General features: G+C 41.1%; 1 protein-coding gene across 2 annotated transcripts; it reads right to left on the reverse strand.

The window, feature by feature from the left end:
- Positions 1-498: 498 nt before the first annotated feature.
- LOC131974276 (sarcoplasmic/endoplasmic reticulum calcium ATPase 2) lies at positions 499-27,116 on the reverse strand. Of its 2 annotated transcripts, XR_009394653.1 has the most exons (21): positions 26,599-27,116; positions 25,448-25,465; positions 25,282-25,364; positions 21,861-21,965; positions 20,673-20,811; positions 11,188-11,268; positions 10,168-10,253; positions 9,540-10,004; positions 7,736-7,824; positions 7,482-7,584; positions 6,995-7,126; positions 6,776-6,895; positions 6,465-6,683; positions 6,010-6,345; positions 5,597-5,817; positions 5,246-5,448; positions 5,036-5,121; positions 4,819-4,952; positions 4,588-4,705; positions 1,810-3,321; positions 499-1,226 (listed from the first exon to the last, which is right to left on the reverse strand). XR_009394653.1 is itself a non-coding variant. In XM_059336514.1 (20 exons), the coding sequence occupies exons 1-20, from the start codon at positions 26,714-26,716 to the stop codon at positions 3,052-3,054; spliced, it is 3,126 nt and encodes a 1,041-aa protein (XP_059192497.1). In that variant the 5' UTR covers positions 26,717-27,116; the 3' UTR covers positions 499-3,051. The 2 variants fall into 2 exon arrangements, 1 of the variants encoding a protein (XP_059192497.1); XM_059336514.1 differs by having other exon boundaries at positions 499-3,321.

Genomic DNA, 27,116 nt, shown 5'->3' on the forward strand with positions numbered 1-27,116 from the left:
ACAAATAGGAATGTGACAGCACTTGAGGCTGTAAAAATCGTGTTAACCTTGACAACACCAAAACATGTTCCAAATTGCTGTATTTGTACACATAAATTTGACTTTCACAGTCAAAGTAAATTCTTAAAGTTCTTAAATATAAAAATTAAAGCTTTCACTCTTCAGTTAAGAATGATACAATCACTATGCTACATACAGCTTGGCACAGTGTCCTCACCTCTATTCTAACCTCCTTGGTGAAGATACAGAAGACCTGGAAACACTGACCACTGCAGTGCAGACTGGGCTTTTTCAGGTGTTAACAGTGTTTCAGTGAATACAGGTATATTCAGAGAGACGTGTTTTAACGTGTTTTTTTAAACGGAGCATGTTCTAGAAGAAACCAAAAGTAAAAGTATCAACCTGAAAACAAGCATGTATCCTTTAAAAAGTGTTAGACTGCACATTATGCTAAATATTGCTGAAATTAATCTTAATGACACCAGGACAAACAGTGGGTAAACTCTTCATGTATGACAGTTTTATTTACCTGAAACCAAAGTTCATGTGATACATTGTACAATCATCTCTGAAAATACAGTACAGCAGTTTGGCAAAAAATGCCAGTGGAGGGACTGCCTGCCGTTCTCATGGTAAACAGATGCATCGCTGCACCGCTGCACGTCCGCCTTCCTAGATATGGCAAAATCTGCTCCAAACATGTTGCACATCTCAGTGCAAAGCAAAAAAGGCGGTTTAGTTTTTAAATATTCCATAAAAGTATTTCCTTAGGAAAGATGAACTGTTTTTTGAGCTTATTTAACATTTGTACTATCTGACGAATGTCTATTCTATGTACCAATACTATACATTGTCTATTACACAAGTCTGGTAAAACAGATGGCTGATTCAGCGGACATGCACCATGGAATATTGTACAATTTACTGTACACGGTACTAAGAGCTTTGTCTAAAAACATGGCATGAGGATTGAATCGTACTCTAAGGCTCTTCATGCAGGAGAATGGAAGGACTGATGAGGTGGGATTGGCTAGTTTTCATCAGACATTTATTTATGGCCATTCTATAAAAATGATGTATGAACTCTATGAGACTCTGTCTTCAGATTATTTAACTGACGTGCAGCTCTTGTAAGATGTGCTGCCCAAAACACACATGCACAACACAAAACAAAACCAAAGTTTCTGCAAGGAATTTAGAGTAGAGGTGGGCTTACTTGGCCTTTGCTGCAAAGAAAAAGGAGAGAGAGGAAGAATCAAATCAGTGGACACAAGAATCACAGGCCAAAGGAGAAGCATCTGAGCAGCCAATCATTCAAAATGATCAGTAATTATTTTAATAAAAAGAGCGAATATTAAGGCCATGCTACGGACAAGCAGAAGATTAGGTCAAAAGACAAACACATAAAAAAAAAGGCAAGTATAAATAAAAATAACACCACCATGTCCTGTAATGGTGTGGGGCACTTAAATGTCAGTGTCTCTGCAAGTTGCCAAAACATGCTGCCAGTCTACAGTCAAAAATAACTGGCACCAGTGACACCGTGCCAGTTTAAAATGCAAAAGGATCCTATTTCTACTCAGTGTGTACCTGGCACTTGGTGACATTGAAGGCATTTTCAAATAAACTCTCCGACACCTACATTTTTCTCTTCTTGTACCATTAGAAGTATATAAAAAACTGCTAGTCCTATCAAATATGAGGAGCCGTCATTGCTGTCAGGTTCACATGAGCATTGACAGACAGCAAAGCTGCGTGTGCAACCACATAAAGATGAGCTAGTTGGCATGCAGGTCAAGGTGTACTCACTCTGCAGGTAAACAGGTGGAAGGCATTGGAAGAAACGACAATTAGCTTTAAAACTAAAACTCAAAGCACTCACTGGCCTGGTATTATTGGAGCAGGCATGCAGAAAGGCTAAGACCACACACACTAGTGTCAATGTATGGACAACAAACCAAATCTATACAGAGATTCTACTTAGTGTGCTATGTACAGATATACAGACTCTTCCAATGACCAGTGGTCCACGTTGTGCTCAGTTGATAAGACTAACAGCTTCTTGGTGCCTTTTTACATATTCAAGTACAGTATGTGCACATTATACATAATATAAAGATTACTGTTATTAAGATGCAAAATTAAGTTTGAAAGTTGAGAGTGAATCTCAAAACAACAAAAAAAAAAGACAGATGTGTTCTTCAAGTAAACAAATTTGACAGGCGTTTATCAAAAATTGCTCTGAATCAAACTGGTAACATATCTTTGTCCTTACTTCCCTACAATAACAGAGAAAATATAATTTATATATATATATATATATATATATATATATATATATATATATATATATATATATTTAAATGTGTGTGTGAGGGCTTTGTCTCTACTGCAAAACAAATTGGTGCTTACCTCAACACTTCAAATGATTATCTATGAAATGATTGTTAAGACAAATGGGAAGTAATGATCATATTAACAGCATTGAGGTAGCTGTGCTCTGCCTAATGCAGAAAATAATGAATGATGATGCATGGAGCTCAAAAATGACTATAGAGATTCATGCCAGGGCAAATCTATTCAAGGTTTTTGCCTCCAAACTAGTATTAATTATATGATCCTTAGAATTACATTCTCTTCACACCCAGCATTCTTGTCCCCACAGCCCCTCCAAAAAATTACAAAATATTAATTATCATAAAATAGTGTAAATTCTCTGTACAGCTCAACACACAGCTCCGACACGGTGGGCATCTCTAACTGTTCAAAACAGGGGGTCTAAAGAGACAAAAGCATGATGGTAAAATAAAACACATGGACATGATGTTGGTCAAAGTCATTAAAATATGACTAAACCCCAGCCCCCCCCCCCGCCCAAAAATATGTATCAGTGAGAATGTCCTAAATACAAAAGATCTGACAGCCGACAGACTGTCAGAGCAGGTGCAAGTGTTGACTGAAGGTTGTTCTGAGTTAATGTAACTGTGTTAGATGTGTGCGTTAATGTCCACTTCACACTGGTGCACGGGGAGGGGAGTGTACTGGAGTCAGTCAGGGCCACAGCATGGCGGACACGTTAGTGTCGGTGCTATAGATCCACAGCACCAGGGGCAGAGAGATGGCCACGAAGGGCCAGGAGATGCCCTCGGCACATGCAGACAGAGAGCAGCCTTTGCTGGCTGGCTTCTCCAGCTGTTTACCAAAGTCCAAGTAGTTCCTGGCTAGAAACTTTAGCAGCTCGTCCAGCAGGATGACTGGCAGGGAGATCTTCAGCACCATCATCCACTGGGTCGTATCCAGAGGGGTGATCTGGAAGATGACCTGGGAGGCAACAGGACAACAGCCATCCTGTTACATTACTGCAACTTGTTCCAAGGTTATCAGTGCACACGTGTCAGCACAGAGAGATAAACCCCTCCAGATCTCACCATCACATTCCGCTATACAGTAGTGATGTCCAAATGAAGCTTCATGAACCATTACTTTGCATCTGTTGAAGACCACTAGATGGCACTCTTGGTTCAAAGAAAAAAGCTAAACAAATGGAAATTCAGTGTGCTTTCAACCCTTTGTTGAAAGAGAGCGCCATCTAGTGGGCTCAGACAATAAAAAAAGGTTCATAAAGCTTTAATTGGCCATCACTACCTTACATCACATAAGGAATCAACCAATCAATCAATCAATCAATGTGTGTGGCATCTGGTGGCCTAGTGCTTAAGGGAATAGTTCAACATTTTGGGAAATGCTTTCTTGCAAAGAGTTAGATGAGACTATTCCACTGTCCTGTCTGTCTGTTAAATATGAAGCTACAGCCAGCAGACTGTTAGCTTAGCTTAGCCTAGAGACTGGGAAAGAAAACAGCTAGCCTGACTCAGCACTAGCACTATAACACAGTCCACCTACCAGAATCTCTAAAGTTCACTAATTGACAAGTTATATGTCATTCATTTAATCTAAACAAAAACCAAAGCATAAAAATTACCATTTGTGGTTTACAGGGAGTTATTGCTGGGGACTTTTTCTTGGCTGGACTAGTGACTTCCTGGAGTTTTTGCTGACTGCTTGGCAATCTCAGTGATGACAAGACTCCAGGAAGCCACAGCTTTAGTCAAGAAACTGTCCACTATATAATTAATGATTTTTATATTCAGTGGAAGGTGGATTTAATTTACCTTTGGACAATGCCAAGATGGGTGGATTCCCACAGCTTCAAACATAACAGACAGACAGGACTGTGAAAAAGTTGAATTTCCTGAAAAAGTCCTGAATTTCTTTAAACTCACAGCGATCAATGTATATTGTCACTTTGCAACAGTGCAAATCAACTCTTTATGTTTTGTCTAGTGTGAGACACCAAAAGAACAAATATGACAATGGGATAGTTTCATTTTGAATAATAAAATATTTCTGTTTTACATGAGTGATTGTGTATATGAAACACCAGATCATGTTGGAAATCGAGCATTTTACAAGTATAGTTACGAGTATATTTGACTTTACCATAATGTTTTAAATGTTTTTAAAATGTTTTGTACAAACCATAGCATGTCTGTAATGAAGCTATTCAAATACTATTGGCAAACTCACAGGCAGAGGTTCCACATAGAGGATGAGGAAGTGGAGGGACATGGAGAGGCAGATGGCCCCCAAGAGCCAAATGTTCTCCCAGGGAGGCATCCGCAGGAGGGACTGGTTCTCCGACAGACTGGACAGAAGAGAGAACACAGATGGTGAATCATTTATACAGTCTGCCCCTCCTTCTCGGAGTGCCAATGATCTTTAAATGAGCTTTGATCTTTCTGAGAGCCACTCATTTACCTGTTGAGAGCGTTGCACATCTCTATGGTGACGAGCACAGACAGGGCCATGGTCATTGGGTAGGGCGACTCAAACACGTGGCAGTCCAGGCCGTCAAACTCCGGGTTGTCTGGGGCACACTGGAGGAAGTGGCTCTTTGGGAGGAAGGCAGAGGAGTGAGGGGGAGGAAAGGAGCCAATGGGAGCTAAAGGACGAGTACTCAGACAGGGAGACTTACCAGCTGGTACAGAGTGATCTGAGGTCCATCTTCAGAAATAGTAAACCACCAGGCTGCAGCTCCCACTGTGGCTGCACCCACATAGCCTAAGAGCAAAGACACCAAACCACATCATGCACAAATTACATATTTTTCAAATTATATGAAGAAACTAAATATTCTTGTGATACTATGACACTATTCTGCCATTTGTATACATTATTAACTCACATCCAATGGCCAGGTATCTGAAGAAGAGCCAGCCAGAGATGAGGGGCTCCTTAGCATTACGAGGAGGCTTCTCCATGATGTCCAAGTCTGGGGGGTTGAAGCCCAGGGCGGTGGCAGGCAGGCCATCAGTCACCAGGTTGACCCACAGCAGCTGGACTGGGATCAGAGCTTCAGGGAAGCCCAGCGCCGCAGTAAGGAAGATGCTGTCAGCACAAGTAACTCCAGTTAGCAACTGTACTGACACGCTGGGGTTAGTCTGCACATCAGCACTGCATACTAATTATTTGTTCAATCTGTTATGATTCAACATCCTAAAATAAATCCAATTCCTCTGCTCCTGAGGAGACTCACCAGACAACCTCCCCCACGTTGGAGGAGATAAGGTATCTGATGAACTGCTTCATGTTATTGTAAATAGCTCTGCCTTCTTCAACGGCGGCCACGATTGAAGAAAAGTTGTCATCGGCGAGGACCATCTCAGAGGCTGACTTGGCCACGGCAGTGCCAGAGCCCATGGCGATGCCAATCTCTGCCTTCTTCAAGGCAGGGGCATCATTTACTCCGTCACCTGTCTGCGGACAAATCATTTGTTACTTGTTGTGTAAGAGTGTTTACACAAGCAAATAAACACAATTTACAGACTCTAAGATCAACTTCACAGCCAGAATAAAGAAACAAAATACTACATCAAATAAAATGTGAAACACTATTTATAGTCAGTAATCAGAAATACACCCTGCAGAATCAGATTTCAGACTTCATACCATAGCAGTGATCTCGTCAAACCCTTGCAGGAACTCAACGATCTTGGACTTGTGGGAAGGCTCGACACGGGCGAAACAGCGGGCGTGAGTCACAGCCTCACGCTGGTCGTAGGGCGACAGTTCGTCAAACTCTCTTCCTGTGAAGGCCATTCGCTCGACATCATCCTCCTCGGTCAGGATGCCGATGCGGCGGCAGATAGCCACAGCTGTGCCCTTGTTGTCTCCTGTGATCATGATGACGCGGATGCCGGCTTGTCGGCACAGCATGATGGAGGCAGCCACCTCCTGTCTAGGAGGGTCCAGCATGCCGACACAGCCGACGAAGGTCAGGTCGGACTGGACACAGAGACAAATACGTGACTAAATGTTTGACACTCTTCACTCAGAGACCAAATACAGCTACGTTTATTACAACATCCAATCAGTTGCACCAGAAATTAGATGAGAATACTCACCTCGTACTCCGCAAATTTGGCAGTGTCGGAAAGTATCATGTCCTCCATTTTTGGTGGGCTGTCTCGTGTGGCCAGAGCCAGGCACCTAAGGGTGTCACGACCTGTCCCGTACTCACGGATCACAGACATGATTTTTTCCTTGATACTTTTGCTTAAGGGAACTTTGCTGTTGCCAACTCTAACATGAGTGCACCTCTCGATAACTCCCTCCGGGGCTCCCTGTGGGGGAGAGCAGAGGAAGAAAATGGTAGATGACTGTCAAAAGTAAAGCCTTCCACAAGTACTCCGTACAGCTTTTTCCTTCACTGTACCTTGACAAACATCTTGCCAATAGAAGAACGAGACTTGTTGGGGGTGCAGTAGACAGACATGGACTTCCTGTCTCTGGAGAACTCCAGGGTGAACTCCTTCTTCATCAGCTGCTTGATCACCTGCTCAGATAGAAGGACAGACAGAGTGAGGAAAAACCTGCTGAGTGGGAGCAGCGGATATCTGCAGCGTGTGCATGTGAGGGAGTCAGTGTCACTCACTGAGTTGCAGGCGTTAGCTCTGTCAATCTTAGACAGGCTGTGGACTTCAGTGTCAAAAACATTCATCTTCTCCACCAAACAGGTTAGTGCGGTCTCTGTAGCCTCACCGACCTTCTCATACACACCCTTCACCTGAAGCATCAAAAACATCCATGGTAATATCCACAAACCTTGCACACTGGTGGATACATTTCACCTTTGGCCATTGAGATTAGTTACAACTGAAACTGAATTAGTACAACTGAAACAAATGAAACACAGCTACGTCCTACCAAGTGTGTCATTATTTCTGTCCCCTTCTTGTTAAAATTTTTCTATTTTCTTTCCAACAAGTTTTCCTCATTGTGTTCACATTCTATCACATTTACACTTTGTTCTGCTGTGATTTTGTCATTGTCTATAGGTTGTTACGAAATATACAAAAATAATCATATTAGCCTTTATTACACTCTGCACATGTGGTATGTAAAGTAGAGATGGTTCAGACCTCGTTGAAGTCCAGAGAGGAGTCATTACACAGGGCACAGATGGTTGCCAGTTCAACAAGGGCATCATACTGGGAGGTTTTCACTAGTTTACCATCCTGGGACCTGAGGGCAATTATAAAGTATTAACCTGTGTTTGTGTGTAAAGTTCATAAACAAGAAGAGCTTTATATATTCCCATAAACCTACAATTCTCCTACAATTAAAGTCAATCAATGAGATATTTAGCTTTCACCCTCAGCTGTCAAGTACTCACACTTCTCCTTCAGGTGCGTAGGTAGAACCTGTGATGGTGAACTCTGAAAGAGCACAGCTGTCACCGTCAGCTTTGTTGACAACAAACATCTGGAGAACAAGAGAACAAGTTGGACAAAAACAAATACGAGTTTATGAAAGCAGACACCATTTGATTATGTCAGCGTTTGAGTCAACTGCAAGTTTCTTCACGGACACAGCAGGTGGCAGCAGAAACCACAGAGATCCCTGAAGAGTGAGAGCTGATTTTGGACAGTAGATTAGCCTGCAGTGTTACAGTGTGTCTCTGTGAGAGCCAGGCTGGGTGGCCTGCTGCCTAATGTGAGAGAAGGGTGTTTAGTTTCTCTCCATAAGTAAACAGAGGAGACTGCCAGGGAGCGAGTAAAGAGAGACGCTGTGCCCAAAAGGAAGAGGCCGCAGTGCCAGGCCTGCTCCGGCAGGATGCACACACACACACACACACACACACACACACACACACTGAGGATGACAATTAGTCAAGCCCTCCTCAAACCAGCACCCAAACATCAAATCCTGCCATTGTTTTTCTGTGATGATGAATCATTAATTAACATTAAATGTTTAAGGTGCAAGATTGATTGTGTACTGTACAAAACATTACATACTACTTACTTTGTATGTCTTCCATAACTGACCAGGAAACAAAACACTAAGACAAGCTCTTTTTGAAAATCACATACTAACACACCTCTCAAACCAAGCATGACGTAAAAGCGAGCATGCAGTGCGTTCCAACTACAGAGCGCAGGTATTTTGTGTACAAGGACAATGCCTGGATGTTGGATACTAGATTAGGAAGAAGTTCTGAGTACGATCATGAGCTTTCTGGACATATTTAAGTGCCCCAAACACTCAAATATATAATGCTTGTAATTTCCCTTCAAAATAATAGTGCCTTGATTAAAAACTTTTATACGCAATTCATAATGCAGAAAATGTCTCTTGCCGTGATTTAGGATTAGTGTTATCTATATTTAATAAATCTAATCTTTCACTTAATTGACTGTACTAAAAGGATGATTAAAAAATGCTGCAATTTGATTGCAAATTGTAATTTACTTTTCAAATAAAAAATCTTTTGCAGTATGCATGAGAAAATAGTTAATGGGTGTTTTAAATGTGGTCATTGAATATTTTTTGTATTTTTTTTTTTTTTTTTTACAGTTCCAGGTTGACTTCTGTTTCAATGACTTTGTGAAGAGTTTTGACAATGTGTCTTCAATTTTGATCAATGACTGTTGGTAATCAAGAAAATCTGCAATCAGACACACACCAGTACAGCATGTGGCTCAAACAATACAGAAGACAAAACAACTGCTTGTAAAAATGTTTTTTTTAAAACTTATTCTCACAGACACACACAGAGAGAGAGAGAGAAGAGAAGAGAGAGAAGAGAGAGAAGAGAGAGAAGAGAGAGAAGAGAGAGAGAGAGAGAGAGAGAGCAACTACAGGCTGGCTCAGCTTGGTGACGCAAGGTCAGTTATGCAACAGCAGCACTGCAAGTCATCTAACAGCTCAATGTAGATTAGAGCAGCGGCAGTATGTTGCCTTCTTGTTCAATTACTTGAATACCTGATCATAAGGAACGCTCCACTCTCTCTGTTTGCACAGACAGCATTTTAGCTGACAAATGTATTAAAAGTGACTCATGCAGTCACAGTTTCTCTAACTGCTGTCACCTTATTCAAACATGAAGCAGGGACAACAAAGATGACAAAGCACTGACGAGCAAACTGCTCAGCAATGGACCAACAGAGAGTGTATGTAGTGTGTGTGTGACTCACTCTGCAGACAGACATCTGGTTGGTGGTCAGCGTTCCCGTCTTGTCAGAGCAGATGACAGAGGTACAGCCCAGGGTCTCCACGGATGGCAGGCTGCGGACGATGGCGTTCTTCTTGGCCATGCGGCGAGTGCCCAGGGCCAGGCAGGTGGTGATGACAGCAGGAAGACCCTCAGGGATGGCGGCCACAGCCAACGCCACGGCGATCTTGAAGTAGTAGACGGCCCCACGGATCCAGGAGCCTCCGTGGACGGGGTCGTTAAAGTGGCCAATGTTGATGATCCACACGGCGATGCAGATGAGGGAGATGACCTTGGACAGCTGCTCACCAAACTCATCCAGCTTTTGCTGCAGGGGCGTCTTCTCCTGCTCGGTGGCTGCCATTTCGTCACGGATTTTACCGATCTCCGTGTTAACACCAGAGGCCACAACCACGCCCACGGCCTTCCCAGCTGCAATGTTAGTGCCCTGAAATACCAAGTAATATACATGTTGACTGAAGTACTGATAAAATCTCACACATTTAAGAAAACAGAAGCAAGTTATTCCAGGAAGTTAACAGAAACTAAACAAGCAAGAAGTCGAGAGACATCAACAGGATGTGTGATAACTTGTGCAGAATTGAGCTTACAGAGAAGAGCATGTTCTTCTTGTCCTGATTGACAGCACGGGGGTCTGGCACGGGGTCGGTGTGTTTGATGACAGAGACAGATTCACCTACAAAGACAACAGAAAGCAGCGGGTTAAATCAGCTTGCATTTAATTCTGCAGATGATCTTAGGAACAAAGCACAGCCAATTATCCCCGCAGAGAGAGATCTATAGTGCTGATTATTCATACCGCCTCACTGATCTTTCACATGCTCATTAATGTTTCAATTCAGAAGCAAACATGCTGATTGGAAACTGTGTCATGATACACCAATGGGCTCATTCTGCAGTCAGCTCAAATGATCTTGTTCACTGTCATCTAGCTATTCATGTTCTTCAAAAGCAGGCGGAGGATTGATCCATTTATCTCGGATGAGATTATCTTGGATACTTTGTGCCTTTATTTTGAAATGGAGGGAGCATCAGTGTGGAGTCTGAAGTTAAAGCTGGGTGATGCATTTTATTGAAAACAAAACTGTAAAAATAAAACCTTACTCTAGCCTTGGATAAAACAACTGAATAAACTCTTTGTGTGCTGCTCCCTATTGCATTTATGGAACTACTTTGCTTATAGCTCCCAAAGCTAGAGTTTCTCTTTAGGAAAGGATAGTCAATCTGTGCAAACATATGGAATGAATATCCATCTTAAATCTAAGGACTTAAATGCAGTGAAATGCAGGATGGCATAGTCTTGATGCTTTGCAAAGAGGTTAATGTGAAATTAGAATAATTAGAAGAGGAAGAATTACAAACTGTACAGTACAAAAATTCAAAGATAACAAAGTGATGTACAGTATGAAGTTTTTCAGCTTTCCAGTGTGTAAAAATGTAAAATAAACATATTGTATGCCACAGTTATAAGTCAAACACATCAGTAACACTTTGTAGATAAATTGTTTTAATAGTACTGATATTCTCAGGAGAAACTGAGGATCTCAATTATAAAAATGGCACAGGAAAACAATTTAATGGCTATGACATCATGAGCAGACATTTCTTACCGGTCAGAATGGACTGGTCTACCCTCAGAGTTGTTGATTTGATTGAACAGATACGGATGTCAGCAGGCACCTTGTCGCCAACTGTAATCAAACAGATCCGCAGTTAGAGAAAATACACAAACAGAATAATAAAGGCATGAGGAGCATGAACACACAGAAACATCCATTTAAAATGCAAAAGGATTTTAAATTAAGTCTCCAACTGAAGACTTGTGTTGACAGTTAAGTTGCCATGACATCATAAATGATGGCCCAATGGTCTTTATTACCATATGAATAGCACTCCACTAACACCAAGTTCACCCATATACTCCTGGTACTACACAATGCTGTATGCTTGTGCACAGGCTAAATGAAGGTTTAACAGATGAGATGTTGTCTATTTTCAACAGGCAGTAACTCAGCATTAGTGTAAACTAAACTGATGAAGCACAGCTCATTACATGGAGGTTGCTGTGCACCACAGCAGCAGAGCAGTGTTGCCATCGCTGCAGGGAAAGAGAAGGAGAGCCAAAGAAAGAGGAGGAAATGAAGGACCTGTGAGCCATAAAAGGCCCGTCTCAAAGGAAAAGGCCAATTTGGGTACATCGGAATTGCAGTGACCCAGTTCAGCTTCCTAATGGTACATAAAGGCTATGGAAACTGGGGAAATGGTTCAGGCTATGGCACAGTTCTGTGGGCGTAGTCTACATATAGGCCAATTTAGTTAAAAACGCACATTGTGTCAGATTGTTACAAAAGACTCCAACCAAGAACATAGTATCCTTAGAAATCAAGAACCCCCACAAGTCTGGCAAATCGGGTTGGGCTGGTGTAAAAAGTTTTTGGAACTGGTTTGATATTAAGCTAAACACCAGATTGGACCAGCATACCAAATTTTACCACAAGGTGTCAAACTTCACTCAGCAGCTGCTTCTGAGTAAAAATAAGACTTGGAGAGCCCATGAATGAGGCTCCACGCCTGGTGGCTGTAATGTTCCTCTCAGCTTGTTTGCCTACCACCAATAAACCCTAAAAATAAAATAAAAAAATCTGTTTTTTGGCTCACCTCTATTGTTTGCTTCAAATCAAAAATGTGCCATATAGGCACAGCTTCAGTTCTTTTAGACTAACCATGCCTTTCTCTTCACCACAAAAATCACCTAAATGTTCTGGTTGACAAATACAACTTCCAATCTTTCCCCACTCTTCCCTCTACTGAAATTTGATCTTCTTCCAGTTGCCATATTATTTTAATCAAGTTGTCATATTGCTTATTACTAATCCAATAATTAGATTTACTGCTGTGATGCCATGGGCACAGGTTACTAATGTAGGTTACTTTTTTATTCGCCAGAAGTGGTCATAATGACAAATAAAACCAGTAGGAACATGAATGCTGAACTGAACAAGTGAAACCAGAATTCAACTCAACTCTACTGCCAAATATCCAAGAATCTATCAAAACATTAAGTTAAAGTAAAGACCCCAACTCTTGCACAGGAAAGAAATGAAAAAGGATTTATTAAAATGTTCTGGTTCAAGCGTACCATTGTCTAGGTTCCCACTTGAGGGTGACACCTACCATAATCCATAATCCCCCATGCCCTTGAGGAAAGAGGGGAAAATAAAAATAGGACCAACAATGCATGTGGCCAAAAATGGGAAAAGCATTTCAATATGTTCCCCAAAGCTGCCCCAAAGCACTAATCAGGTTTAAATGTGGCTAAACAATGGCAGCGGTTTTCTCATAATTGCAAGAGCACAGGAAGAGACACAAGGAGACAAAGACTGGGGCCCAGCCTCTCTACATCACCTTGGAGAGACACTTGTTATATGTGATCATCATGCCCTCTCATCTTACTATTCCGTTAACAAGTGAATGTGAATACATTGACACATTTCCAGTTAAATGTACAGCCTTGTTCTGCATTTCAATACTTCTGCTTCATGATTGTTGACTTGAAGCTGGATGATCATCAACTCATTAAATGTCCTGACAGCAGTGCCAGAACTCTGATCTGTCAGCAGGCAGCCATTCAAGAAAGACACTGACAGCTTTTCTGAGAAGGACTACGTTGCCTCTTGGAACAATGGGTGCAATGGAAGCTTCACTTCAGAGAAGGTCACGCAACCTGGCTTACAGATGGAGCTATGCAGGCTTGGGTGCGAGATACAAACACTGTGTCCAACATCACATTACTATGCACTACACCATCAATATGTGTACTTTCCTAGTCATAGAGGCCACTCAAAGCACTACTACCGGAGTCTCAGCCTCCATTTCAAACTGTCGACGTGCCGTAGTTCAGAATCAACATCAGGAAAAACATTTGAATCATGCACATACAGATAAAAGCATTAAAAAAATCAAACGGAAAGCAGATAAAAGAAATTAAATAAATCCAGTGTGAAATAAAAACATTATGCTCTGGTCACTGTCACCCACGTTGCATTGTGGGATATTCATGCAGGTGTGGTGTCTAGTGTTGACATTCTGTAATATTTCACTGGAAATAAAATAAATCCACATACAATTGATTTGATACAAAATTAAAAGATCTCACATACCAAGTACACTTCCTGATGTATGGATCAATAATGTAGGTGCACTGAATAGAGGAACATAGCTCATAGCTACATTTTTGTTTTTAAAACATGTGCCTTACTGGGTTGGTAATACACAACAAAATGCACATTTAAAAGCATGACACCCAGTTTTAAATGCTCCACTTTAACTTTCTGAAGAGAAATGATCCCATCCTTGGAAGAGATTCATAGGATTACCCTTCACTGCTTCACAGGAACAAAACATGAAATGTTTTTGTTAGAAGCCAGAAAGCTTAACAATTCCATCCTTGATGGTTGTGTAACACTTCCTGTGCGAAGTCATTGCTTTTGAAGAAATACTGACAACTTCTAAGAGAGTGCTGAGCCAAGAACCATGGCTAAGGGGATAGGCTCTTAACAACGGTGCTTGGTGATGTTATACATCATACAAAGAAGCCAGAGACTGTGACACTGTGAAACAGTGGAATTGTCCCGAGGCTGTGTTACACTGCAGACTGGCTCTGATGAAGTGTGTGTATATCATCTGTCCCTTTGTGTCAACATCCTACTTGGTAACAGTCCAAGCATCTCCTCAGGCATGACCACATTTTCACCTCTGTGCCTGCCAACAGGTCATCACAAATTTCAGTGTGACAAAAGCTCAGAGTAGGTGATACATTGCGTTGAGGCAGTAACTGAAGCTTTGACTGGCACCTGCCTCTGCCGTGTGTTCGGGGACAGCGTGTTGTTGGGAAGGCCAACCTTCCTCAGGGCCAGCCAGGAGGCCACATGTGCCAATGGCAGCTGAACAAAAGGCTGACCTCTTCTCATGTTGAGTGGGCGATTTCAGAACGGTCAACAGGTGAAGCACCCTGCAGTTTTCCAACACAGCTCTTACGGAGTGACTCACAAGCCACATTTACATGTGTACAAATAATGCAAATGTTTTATCCAAATGGATGTGTTCTCAAAAACACAACAGGTAGAATACAAGTATTTCACTCCTCTGTTCAATGAAGCTTGTTCTTTATAACCTTTGGCAGTCAGATGTACTACCATGACTCAGCACAATCAATGGAAGGAAATGCAGTGCAAAGAAACAAAACTGATAAGCACATGGCAAACATCACAAGGGAGTTTCACTATTTTATCAGCAAACAAGAGAAGAGTATATAATGTTTAGTTAGCAGTAGCCTGGTGGGAGAGACAAACCAATATTTACCAACAGCTGACTAGTTCCTGCTTTTACATCATAACAGATTCAGACACGTGTCAGCCGACTTTGGAGCTGATCGTCACCTACGACCTCAGTTACATAAGCACTGTCTCTACGCTGTATCCCCGAGATCTTTGCTTTGCCTTTCTAGTTTCTTATGAATCTTAAGCAGCAGCAGGCTGAGCCTCCACAAAGCATGCAACTATTTCTGTTGCCATAGTAACTAAACTTGTCCCAGGACTGGGAGAATTTTACTGTTCCCTTCCTGTCAGAAATAATTATGGTTTTAGGAGAGCCTTGCAGAAATTATACATTAACCATGACACATTTAATTCTGAATTTTATTGAAGATATATTAGATCAAATACTGCACTATAAGGTATTTACCACTGCCCACACATGTATGCTGCAAACACATGAAGGACACAAAGATCAGCATTGAACTTTTGACTTTCTGATGTTGTAGTTACAGAGAAAAACATTATGAAAGAATGGAGGCACATTAGAAGAAAAAAATAGACTGAATGTAATGTAATTTGCCCTTGCATTAATGTAAGATACTGAAATTCAAAGTTAAATTATTTTTTCTTATGCATTTGTCCCTAAAATATCTGACCTTGACTATACTGACTTGTATCTGTGTTTTCACATTCCTCCACCGAAGAGGAAGATGTCTGAACACTTGCCTTCTAACTATTGTTAGCTAGATTGTGTACATCACAACTTCGAAAGCTAATCAAAAGCTGTAAAAGAAATCTGAAACTCTGTTATTGTCAGCACAGAGAGTGAAAACACACCGTTACAGTAATATCTGCCACCAAAGTGTGTTTCAACCACTGACAGTTACAAGCTAACAAACAACATAAAAATGCTAAATACACTTACCATTCGGATATGTCTGCTAATTGACAATTTTGGTGGCTCCTCATCGGAGTCTTGCCACTCAAATATGCATGGCTGAATCTCTCCAAGGTTCCTTCTAATGGACCAAATAGACCAGACATCGACTCTACTGCTCTTATATTGGTCAACCTAACACAAGCAGTGGTACAGATCTAGAATTTCTTAATTAGAGCGAAAGAGTAAATATACTTCCAGCCCCTTCTCAAAGGATCTGTTTTTGTGGGACAGCCATGAAAAAATAAAATATCATTGCAAAGTACTTCTACATATTACATTACATGTCTGGACAGGGACTTTAATGTGAAAGCAGTAATCTGTTTAAGAATACATTTTATATGTTAACAACAGGTCAGAAGTGTACATTCTCTTCATGTCTTAAGGTCAACACTTTTAGTCGTGGCCCCTCATTATAAAGCCTTACTGGAGTCAGTCTGACCTTTCACTATCCCATCTATAACCAGCCAGCATAGCAAGGATTCCCAGCAGTCAGTGCAGTATAACTTAGGGTTAACAAGGCTAGTGCAGAGGGCTGAAAGGTTGACAATCTTTAAAATACTCAAAGCCAGCCTCGATAATAGAGAATTAGTGGTGCAATAGGTGATACTTAAGATTCCTAAAGCGTAACTAGGGTTGCAAAGGGTCAGAAAATGTCCGCAAAAGTAGTTAAGCTTGGAAATTTGGGATGTTTTTAACACAATTTGATTATTAAAATTGTAGCTTTTTTTTAAATGGTGAAAATATTTCATAAAACAAACAAAAAAAGCAGTACTTGGTCTTGGCATGTTTTAACCATACTGTATTCATCAGCAGACAGATCATTGGCCAGCATTCCATTAAATAGAAATTCAGTAAATTTCAAACCCTCTGCATGCAGTCCTTTCTCCATCACACGTGCAACCAAAGTGCTGCAGTGTCTTCATCAAAGGACTACATGTTTTCATGCAAGTTTTGATTAAATAACTGGTGTCAATATATAAGTGGATTCATGTCTTTTTTTTTTAACCCTTTTTAATTAACCTGGTGATATCAGCCTATAGAAAAGTAGTTTTAAACTTGTTGACACCCTTCGCTACCTGTTACCATGTGGGATGTAGCTGGATTGAGCATCACTGTTAGGATGATACAAGGTAACCAATGGGGATGGTGGTGTGAAAATTAGAGCTAACTCACCACACAGCACATTACACTGCATTTGAAACGTTTGGATTTATTTGCCATGGTAATGTATTATGTTTGCTTATGATATGGTTAAAAGGTTTGTTTCGATCTGTGTGACATGAAAAATTAGAAACAAATTATTCCAGTCATTTGTCAATTTTCTCAGAATTTCACCGTTATCACCAAACATTTATTCAGTGAGTGCAGAACATTACATGCATAGTCCTCTACAACCAAGCTCTGTTCCTGTTGATTTCACTGGTTAGTGCCTTCAACCTGCAGTTTGGCTTCGAAGAAAACCTTTGTGCCCTTCTGCAAGACTTCACTACAAAATAGGTTGTTGCGTTTCTAAAGCCTGCTTTCCTGGTCGGCAAGATGAGACCATATTTCTCAGTCTTGCTGACAAGTCAGGAACCTTTGCCAAAAAGCAAGCCCTCTGTGACAATGGATGCTTGCCAGACCACATTAAATGTCACATACTATCCTTGGTGTCTGGAATCTTAGTGGAGGGTGCGGGTGCTGATGGGCAGGGTCACTGTGCGTTGAGCATGGTGGGGTGGGATGATTATCCACAAAGCGCTTCCCTATAAGGTCATCTCTCTCAAGCACAATAGGAGCAGATGAGAGATCCTCCCCCCTATACTGCCCCCCACATGAGCCCCCGTCACAACCAGACTCCACAACTTCACAGGGAGCAGAGAACAAACCCACTGAGTTCTGCTGCTCTGAAAAAGGCCAACATCCAAATCTGCAAGGCAGCTCTCAACACCAAACTGTAAACTGCCAGCATACAGTGTGTGCTGTGTTATAACAAGGACTTAAATCCACTGGAAGGACCTAGTGAACGCCACATGCTATCAGCCAATGATATTTTTTAGCCGTGAGGCAAGTAGGGTATGGTAATCCTTTATCAAATTTTGGCTGTTGGCACTCCCCCAGGCTGAAATTTGTGCATATTTAGTAAAAACCTGGATAATCATTATTGATCATTGGATGATTTTAGCAACTAAGCTATTCAGGCAACATTATGATTTGCATGAGATCATTTCTCGTCCAAGTCATCAATTAGTTTTGACATACCACTGCATTATTTGGCTGAGCCACACTGATTTGAACAAGCCTTTCATCAACCCAACAAGTGCAGTCAGAGAACTACACAGGACAGCAGAGTGGACAGGGAAGAGCGGCAGAGACAGCCAACAGAGCTTCAATTGCTACAAGATAAGATTGGAACACCACAAATATGAATCTAATCTTACTATAATTCAGTTTAGGTAAACATCTAAAGAAATGCATTAAACAGAATGTTATTTCTATGACATTAAACTCATTTCAGTGAGCATGAGATTGATGAGGGATGAGATGAGAGTAGGAGGCAGTGCTCAAACCCACAGGAGCACCCTGAAAGAGAGCAGCACAGATTGGCTGCGGGCTATTCTTCTCACGGCAGAGGCAGCCACAGAGGGCTCGTCTCAGTGTCCTCTACCTCGGTTCAGCAGCCAGCCGGCCAGCATCTGCGTCATCACACTCCTCCTCTGCATGGCAGGGGTCACTTTGGAGCTTCAGCAAAATATTATTTACAAGAAAAGGGAGCCTGACAGGAAATATTGTAAAAGACATTTGAGGGTTTTAGGAATCCAGTGAACTGATGAGCTTCTTCTGACTGCAGAATAACACATCTGGATAAGCTGCCTGCTGGGCTGCATTTTTAAGTAAGCCTCAAGCTGCTGACAACAAAGCTCCCAGCTACCTTCATCGAGAGTGTTTAAATAAGTAGGTCTCTAATATGCAAGAGGAGAGTGCCTCTGACGCACTCATTTCTCTTTAAACCTGAGCCAAATAACGAAGCTTTTTACACTCTGCTTCATTCGTGACACTTAATCAAAATGGCATATTAGCACTGTCAACCTAAAACAAATTATAAAGAGTATGATGGATAACACTATAACAATCATGAATTTTAATTCCCAGTACACTCCCTCTCCATTTGCCCTTGACAAGGTTACTCAGGAGTCCTCCTGAACACTGTCCCACGTCACCCACTGTAGCAGTGCTCCCAGAGCAGGATGGGAGGGGCGTGCACGGGGTGGGACCAGACACCTGTCATCTTCACGACTGTCACTGCCTCTAAAAATACAGCATTCCATAATCTAAACTGCCTATGACGGATAAAAATAAAACCTACCACTATGCACAGAAAAAACATGCATCACTCTAGTGGCTAAGGGTTAACCAGAATATCAAGATAACACTATCATTTTAAGGACTTCAGCATTCCCAACACATCTCTCTGTTCATCCCTCTGCAAAACTGTATATACAGTGTGTGTGTGTGTGTGTGTGTGTGTGTGTGTGTGTGTGCTCTGGCAGGGGGGGCAGCCCACTTAAAAATCACAGCTTAACATCCTGAGGATTACATCTGCTGAGATACGCTGACTGGACCTCAGCAGCATGAATCACTCAGTTCAAAATACTGCAAGGGGGGAAAAGAGTTGCGATGGGATGAGCTGTGAGATGTGATGCATAGGACCGCGTTGAGCTGCTTTAACAGAGGAATTTACTCTTCGCTCACTGTGAGGCAGGCCGAAGAGCATAGTGCAGACACTAGGGATGAAAGCTAGCCCCCTGGCTAATTCTGTCATATTTACAGTAATGCCTATTAATATGGACTGTCCCTGTGAAAAATAAACTGAATGAATACAACTTTCAGAGGCAAAGCCCAGCGCAGGTTTATATAATCAAAGTGCTCCGTTTTTATTTATTCTTCATTCTTTGTTTAAATGTCAGCAATCTACTAATACTGACAATATAGTACTATTTAACTGTTTAATCTGTTTATTTTCATTTAAATGGTCAAAAAATTGACTGGCACTTCTTTATTTTTCTAAGTGTTTATTTGTAGTATTGGTTGACATTGTATGTATAATGTACAATAATGTACAATAATGTTAAATATTGTTCAATAAGTTATTTGTTTGAGAAAGCAGCCTTCTGAATATCTTTGCATAGTCATATTGTACAGAAATCTTTACTTAAAGAAAAGGTAAATTTTCATTTCAGGCTCTAGTTGAAATAATTTGGACTTTGAGCACAGTACTGTGTTACAATTTCGAGCCACACACACACACACACACACACAGACACAGACTAAAGTGGGCCTTGATAGCATATGTGCCCAGCCCTTTGAGACAATGGGTTAATAAGAGCATCTCAAAATACATCACTCTTGCAGGGTGAGTCACCTCTGCAGGGGCACATGGGGATGGGGGAGGTTTCAACTCAAGCTTGTGCTAAATGTGATCCATGACCATACGTGGACTCATCTGATCTGTCCACAGTAGGCCTTACCCGAGGCAGAGCCAAACGAACAGACAGCGAAGAACCATCATATTAATCTTTATGCTAATCTAAAGACACATGCACGAGGAAACCAAAAAATCTTGATAGAGTTTACAGTGGCATTAAATTGCCAATTTTCTTTCATATTATTCATTTGCTATGCAGATGTTTCCTTTGCTTGAGAAAAGTCTACAAATCAAACCACCATTTAAACTATTCACTGAGCTAATGCTGTAGTCTAAGCAACACACACTGCTGTTAAACTGTCATATAAGTATAAACCAATAATAAGTGACAACAACAAAAACAATGTCCATTTAAATATGCACAAAGTCTCTTACCAGCAACCTCCACGATGTCACCAGGCACAATGTCTCTGGCCTTGATCCTTTGCACAGTTTTCCTGTCCTGCCGGTACACTTTCCCCATCTCAGGCTCATATTCCTTCAGGGCCTCTATGGCATCCTCAGCATTGCGTTCCTGGTGAGGAGACAAGAGATTTGGTGCCAAAGACTTTGGTTTCTCTGACATGAAGTGATAATATCACATTAACAAAGACATGCAGGCTCTGCTTGGCCAAACTTTATGAGAGCTTTTCCCTTTGAAGAGCCACTGACTGTTCTACGCTGGTTGTTTACTCCATCAGGTTTTAGTTGGGGACATTTAGGTGTTAAGTGTATGAAAATGGGAAAACAAATCACATAATTTTCTGCCTCCGTTTTCCAATTTTATCCTTCAACCGCATCTTCATCCTTCATCAGCAACAAGAACACATCACTCAGGATGGACTGCCCACACATTATTTAAATAAATAAATAAGCCAGCCTCATATGTGGGTGACATATAGGAAGACTGGTGATTTCAACTGACAGATCATTTTCAAAAGGAAGCCTTCATGAGACAAAAATGACTTTTCGTGCACAGTGTTGACTTGCAGTTTAAGTGCCAAGTGTATGAGTTCAACCTGTTAAATCTTATGCAGTTCAAATACAAACGTCTTTTTGTTTCGAAACAACATCAGAGAGGTGATTCTACGGTTTGGGCAGTGCACTCTCAATAATGTTGGATTCACGGACTAAGTTTCTGAAAATGCATGATAAGTGTGATGAAGGTAGACCATTCATTAGAAGGCCATGATACTGGGTTGCACTGGATTTAGCTTAGTGTGCCTAATTTCTCTTTTTCCATGATGAAACAGCTTCAAATATGCTTTCCTTTCAAGGGAATACTGTGAGGTTCACGCCGTCAAGCAATACAGCACTAACCTTACGTAATGCCTTATTTTTAAAGGCTTTTACATGTGTAATTGGCTCATATATATATATATATATCTCAATATGGTATCCATGTGTTAATTTGTATTGGTGAAAATCCATCTTACTGCTGCATGACGACATGTGGTTTACTTCAACAAAATGCATTAAAGCTAGAAAAACAACAATAATAGAAAAATGTTTCTCGACCAATTTCACAGATACAAATGAGATATCGAGGGACTTGTGACTTCCCAGGGTCTGAAAGTGTCTCACCTGCCACACTCCGACGATGGCATTGGCTATAAGAATGAGTAAAATTACAAAAGGTTCCACAAAGGCTGTAATAGTTTCCTCTCCCTCCTCAAACCAGGCCAGGACCTGAAAACAGTAAGAGAGTTGTTATTAAAGACATTTCACAGAACAAGTAGGTATTAGCGTTTAACAATGAAAGTAAAGGGGGGTGGGGGTGGGGTTACACATTGAAATTAACTGGACAGGTTTCTATCTCTTAAATAGAGTTTGTGACAGCAGTGTTTCATTCCAACAATGAAAGGGTTTAGCTATTTGTCAATAGCCAGAAGCTTGACATCAAAGCTAGAGGTTGTTAATATCAGAGGATCATCCCACTCATTCCATATATAAAACTTCATGTTCTACAGAGATCTCATATCATAGAACTGCACCTACACATATCATAATTTCCTGTTCTCAAGTTAAAATATGGAAATACAAGAACTTAGGCTACTACAAGCAGTGATTCTATATAATGTGCAGAACTTTTTAGTTATTAACTGCAGACACCGCTTAGGCCAAACATTTGATTCAACAATGCAAACAAGTCAGCCATCAAGAAGACTGTAGCAACTCAGATTAACACAGCTGGACATACATCGTATCAGAAGAGCATGGAAGCCTCTGCCACTAGTGTAGGAATGCGATGTCTGAATGTTGGCTTGTGTTGTAAAGCGTCTTGATTGGTCGCCAAGATAAAAAAAAAACACTATATAAATGTAGTCCATTTACCATTGAACCTCGGTCTACCAAAAAAATAAAAAATTGTACTGTTCCGACCTGGAGTCTCATTTAGCTTGTTGTTCTTGAGAGAATGGCCCTAAAATTGCCCTGTGTGTCATAGGAAGTAGTTAAAGTCCCATAATGTAATAAAGCAATCAACCCCGGTAAGGCCTAAGTATCTGGCTCTGGCAGATGCCAAAGACATTTAAACCGCATAACTCAAATGGCAAGCATAACTCTAAATAGTAGTTAAATACAGAAGCACAGATACAAATAGTGCTTTACTGTATATCATGACACGGCCAAAAGATTTACATCACTCAGTCATGCCTCATGCAAAACATGTATTATAAATAGATAATTATACTGATATAGAATTTTTAAATATAATCAATAATTGATTTATACATGTCATAGAATGATATAATAATATGGTTAGTCTTGTTTTTGACATGTGACTGACTTACTAACTCCAAAACCCATAGATATTCAGTTTACAATAGCACAAAACAGATAAATGCAGCACGTCACATTGGACAAGATGGAAGGAGAGTGACGCGGCGTCCTTACTTTATTGGAATCAGAGTTGTGAATTGATATTTTGTCAATCAACAACTCTTAACCATTTGATTCAACCCTAATATATATGCTAACATGCAATGAATAAAAATAATTCATAACACCTCCTAAAATAATGGATTTTCTAAAAATAAATAAAATAAAAAAGTCATATTTGTCACCTGAAGTGTACTGAAGTTACAGATCATGTGACATGGTTCAGCTAGGTTTCAGACAAATATTTGAGACAGGACGTTACCGCCTGGTGCATTAAAACGGCTGAGGATGCAACAACAACTGCGGATAGATGAAGTGGATCAGCCGACTGATCAGCAATCACAAAGGCAAACATGTCACCAGCTGGAACAGTACACTAAGTTATGTTTGACAAAAAAATATTTGAGGAGAGAAATATGCAGTGCAGTCTTAATTTGTATTTGTTCAGCACTGCAGAGTTTGTCAGTTTGATTGGAGTTTCACAAGCCTGGTGCGTTGCTGGACAGACCTCATTTACATGAAGTTGAAGCGGAGTTGTGTTTACGCAAATTCATGTTTGGCGAGTGGTCAGTCAATTTGCTGTGTCACATCCATCATGCATCTCCTGCTCTACATAAAATGAATGGGTTCTGATGACTTCACATTAGTCAACGGACTTGGTGGATCAGTACTATGAGGTCAGGGTTTTCCCTACCATTATAAGCCTTAGGTTGGCTGCCTGAGTGCTGGTGTCTGGGATACTGTGAAGACTGGCTTGCTGGATTTATCATGTGTTCAACTGTACTAGTAATGCCTCCACACATTGTTACAGTCCTGTTGTTACTCTGAAACAAGCGCATTCATTTTGAACCGAGTGTGATGAGGCTCTAGCTCCCCCTTCTTCTCATTTAGGGTCTATTTTGCATCTCATGTGAGACGGTAGGAGACAACATACAAATATGACAATGCGTTTGTTTCTTATTAAATATTTATGGTTTACATCAGTGATTGTGTAGATGAATCACCAGACTAAGTTGAAAATTAAACATTTTTCAAGGTGTATGTTCAAATACAAACATATCCCTAATAGTTAAATTATTCAGACTGGATACATATCAAAGAATGGGAGTGATTCCTTTTATGTTGAGGTGGGTGTGTGTGTTCGCCTGATAAGGGCCTTCCCACTGAGGGGTAAGGGCCCAAATTTGGACTTGAGTGGTGCTCTGTTCCCCTGTCAGACAGCAGCCACTGACACCTCAGTATCACCTGACTGGACAGTGCACACTACATACCAGCTCACACACAGACACACAAACAGGGGGCCTTACTTATTAGAATGTTCTTCAGCAGTCTGGTAATCTACTGAGCTGTCAAGAATGTAAAAATGTAAAATGTAAAAAACAAGCCTATTTGATAGTTCCTTTTTCCTTGTGCTTTTCGCTTAAATTTGGTGAAACAAATATTGCAGAAATGAAAAAGCAGTTGTAAATGAAACCCTGTCCTTCCAAGTGACAACACAACAACAAAAATTGCTACCACAATGTGGAGATGTTCACTTGATTTAGATTTGAAAAGGGCATGGACACATGCTGACCATGCTATTACATAACTGCCACTATTAAACATTTATCTGTCTAGCGCTCAAGTCAGAGGCCAGGGGGAGACCAGGGTAAGTCATTACACAGCAGTCATGCTTGACGACTCAAATGTCTTACTTGGCACGCGGTGATAGCAACTCAATGCTGCTACTGCTGTTGTCACCATTCCTCAGATGCGTCGCAAGCCTTCTCAGCTGTTTAGCTCTCTAATATGTGAGAGTAACCCCAGCCGGGTTAGACAAACTGAAGACGTTCACACTTCAGCACTATGCACTGCATAAATTACCCCTTGCTGTCCAACACACAAGGCTTAATAATAATCCCATCTGCAATTTTGACTTCACATAAACACTCTTTTGGCTCGAGGTGAAAAGGGAAAGCTATTTGTAGGATCCAGTGACTTAGGTTAACTCTCATTTGCTATACAGCTTTATACAGTAAGAGACAGGAGAGATAGTGGGAATAAAAAAAATAGCTCATCATTGCAGCAACCTACAAAAAGACAGCATTTTATGAAACAGTGCAAGTAAATGTAGTGAAATACTTACAAAGGATATACATGCGGCAAGCAGAAGAATTCGAACAAGTAAATCTTCAAATTGTTCAAGGACAAGCTCCCACAAAGATTTCCCTGCAGAAAAGAGAGTTGGTTAAACTCCATCACAGAAACTTAACTAAATGGATGGTCACAATATTGATGAGAGTAGTTCTTACCTTCCTCCGCTGGTAACTCTGTGTGTGTAGAGATGTGGGAGTCCATCCAGCGACGGCACAGGAATCGGACAGATAAGAAAAAGTAAAACAAGATGAGTTGTGTATAAATACTTTTTCATAAACAATTGCCAGATGGATACATGCAGTTACTGTTTCATGTTGGGGAACTGACTCCTCCAACAGAACTCCTCCTGTCAGTGTGTCCTGTGAAAGCGAGAAATGCTACACTGAAAGAGCCAAATCTTAAACACAAGTTGCTGTCAAAGCCACCTGCATGATTCCAGTTTCACTTCACATTCTGATGATTTTTACATACATGTGTAGGGAGTATTTTGTATGGAATATTTATATTGACACAGCGACAGTAAGGTATGGATCTGTTTGACTATTAAACAAGAACCAATCATAGGGCAATATTTAGTGTTTTCTATAGATTCATATATTCACATATCACGTTTAAACTTATAACAGTGACATATAAGTCCTTAATATTTAACACACAATAGGAAAAGTTGGAAAACTCTAATCAATGTGAAGGTCAAAGTAATTTAAGGAGAGAGTAGTAAACCCTCCATGACCTTGCAGGTGATATTAATATAAAACAGCTGTTTAAGCCTAGAACAAGAGAGATTAACTTGACAGATAATGTTACTACAGTGATCCTGTGGACAGTGTTCACATGCCTGCCTGTGCACCAGATCTCCAGCCACATGGGCTGATGTGTTTCACTTCTGCTTTGAAGAACGTCCAATAACGGTGTTAAACAATGTCACCATATTTTACAACTACTGTCAACAATGCCACAGTGAGGTTATGTTCAACAATGTAATCACAGTACAACAGTGTTGCTGTGATAAAATGTTGCCATACCTGACAATGTCCCAATGTTCAACAATGTTACAATGTCTAAGTAATGATTAATTTTTCTACTTCGTAAGATGGGAAACCCTCGAGGTCACCAGTGATGACGTCAGCCAAACCACTTTGTGCAGCAGGGTAACACCGGCCGGCCAGTGCTGCTGGTGACTTTTAGCCCATATCCTCAGTACTGTGCTCACACACTGGCCATGTTACAATGACAAGACATTTTTGAGCCGTGTCTCATTCACAGCAGCAGCATTTGTGGTGGTCTACAGTGTAAATTGTCGTACCGTTTAGGCCCCATTTCTCCTTCTGTCGCTTCACCTCGTCCAGGGAAAGTCCTGTGCTTTCATTGACGCAGAAATAACTGTAAACTTCTTCCACACTCTTCGTGTGAGCGTTCTCCATGGCGGACAGACGGATACTTCCCACACAGCTTTACAAAAATACTGCCGTATGGTACCCTTTGGCTCTTTAAAACTGTCAATACTTTGAAATGAATAAGGAGTTTACCAACTGAGCGCTGCATTCACACTCGGGTGGCTATCGTTAGCTATTGACGCGGTCTAACGTGTCCCCTGCCCCGTTAAGATTTTCTTCACGCGAATTACGGGAAAAAATGTTGTGCTGAGCCAAATTCCTCTTCCCTTCCTGTGGGTGAAGATTACTCGGAGCCTCCTCTTATCTCCGAAAATGGTGGAGAAGTGTCTGCGGCAGTGTCCTGTGTTAAGGACTGCATTCACCCGGTCCCGTCCTCTGAGCTACCTTGCCGTGCCGTGCCGTGTCTCACCGTGGCGCAGCTCTCTGT

This window comes from Centropristis striata, chromosome 7 (genome assembly GCF_030273125.1).
Source record: "Centropristis striata isolate RG_2023a ecotype Rhode Island chromosome 7, C.striata_1.0, whole genome shotgun sequence".
Taxonomy (NCBI): domain Eukaryota; kingdom Metazoa; phylum Chordata; class Actinopteri; order Perciformes; family Serranidae; genus Centropristis; species Centropristis striata.

Coding starts and splice junctions, on each gene's coding strand:
- LOC131974276 (XM_059336514.1), bottom strand. CDS start 26,716: ATGGAGAACGCTCACACGAAGAGTGTGGAAGAAGTTTACAGTTATTTC. Junction 10,254..11,187: donor AGACCAGTCCATTCTGACCG/GTAAGAAATGTC, acceptor TTGTCTTTGTAG/GTGAATCTGTCTCTGTCATC. Junction 4,953..5,035: donor AGATCACTCTGTACCAGCTG/GTAAGTCTCCCT, acceptor TTCCTCCCAAAG/AGCCACTTCCTCCAGTGTGC.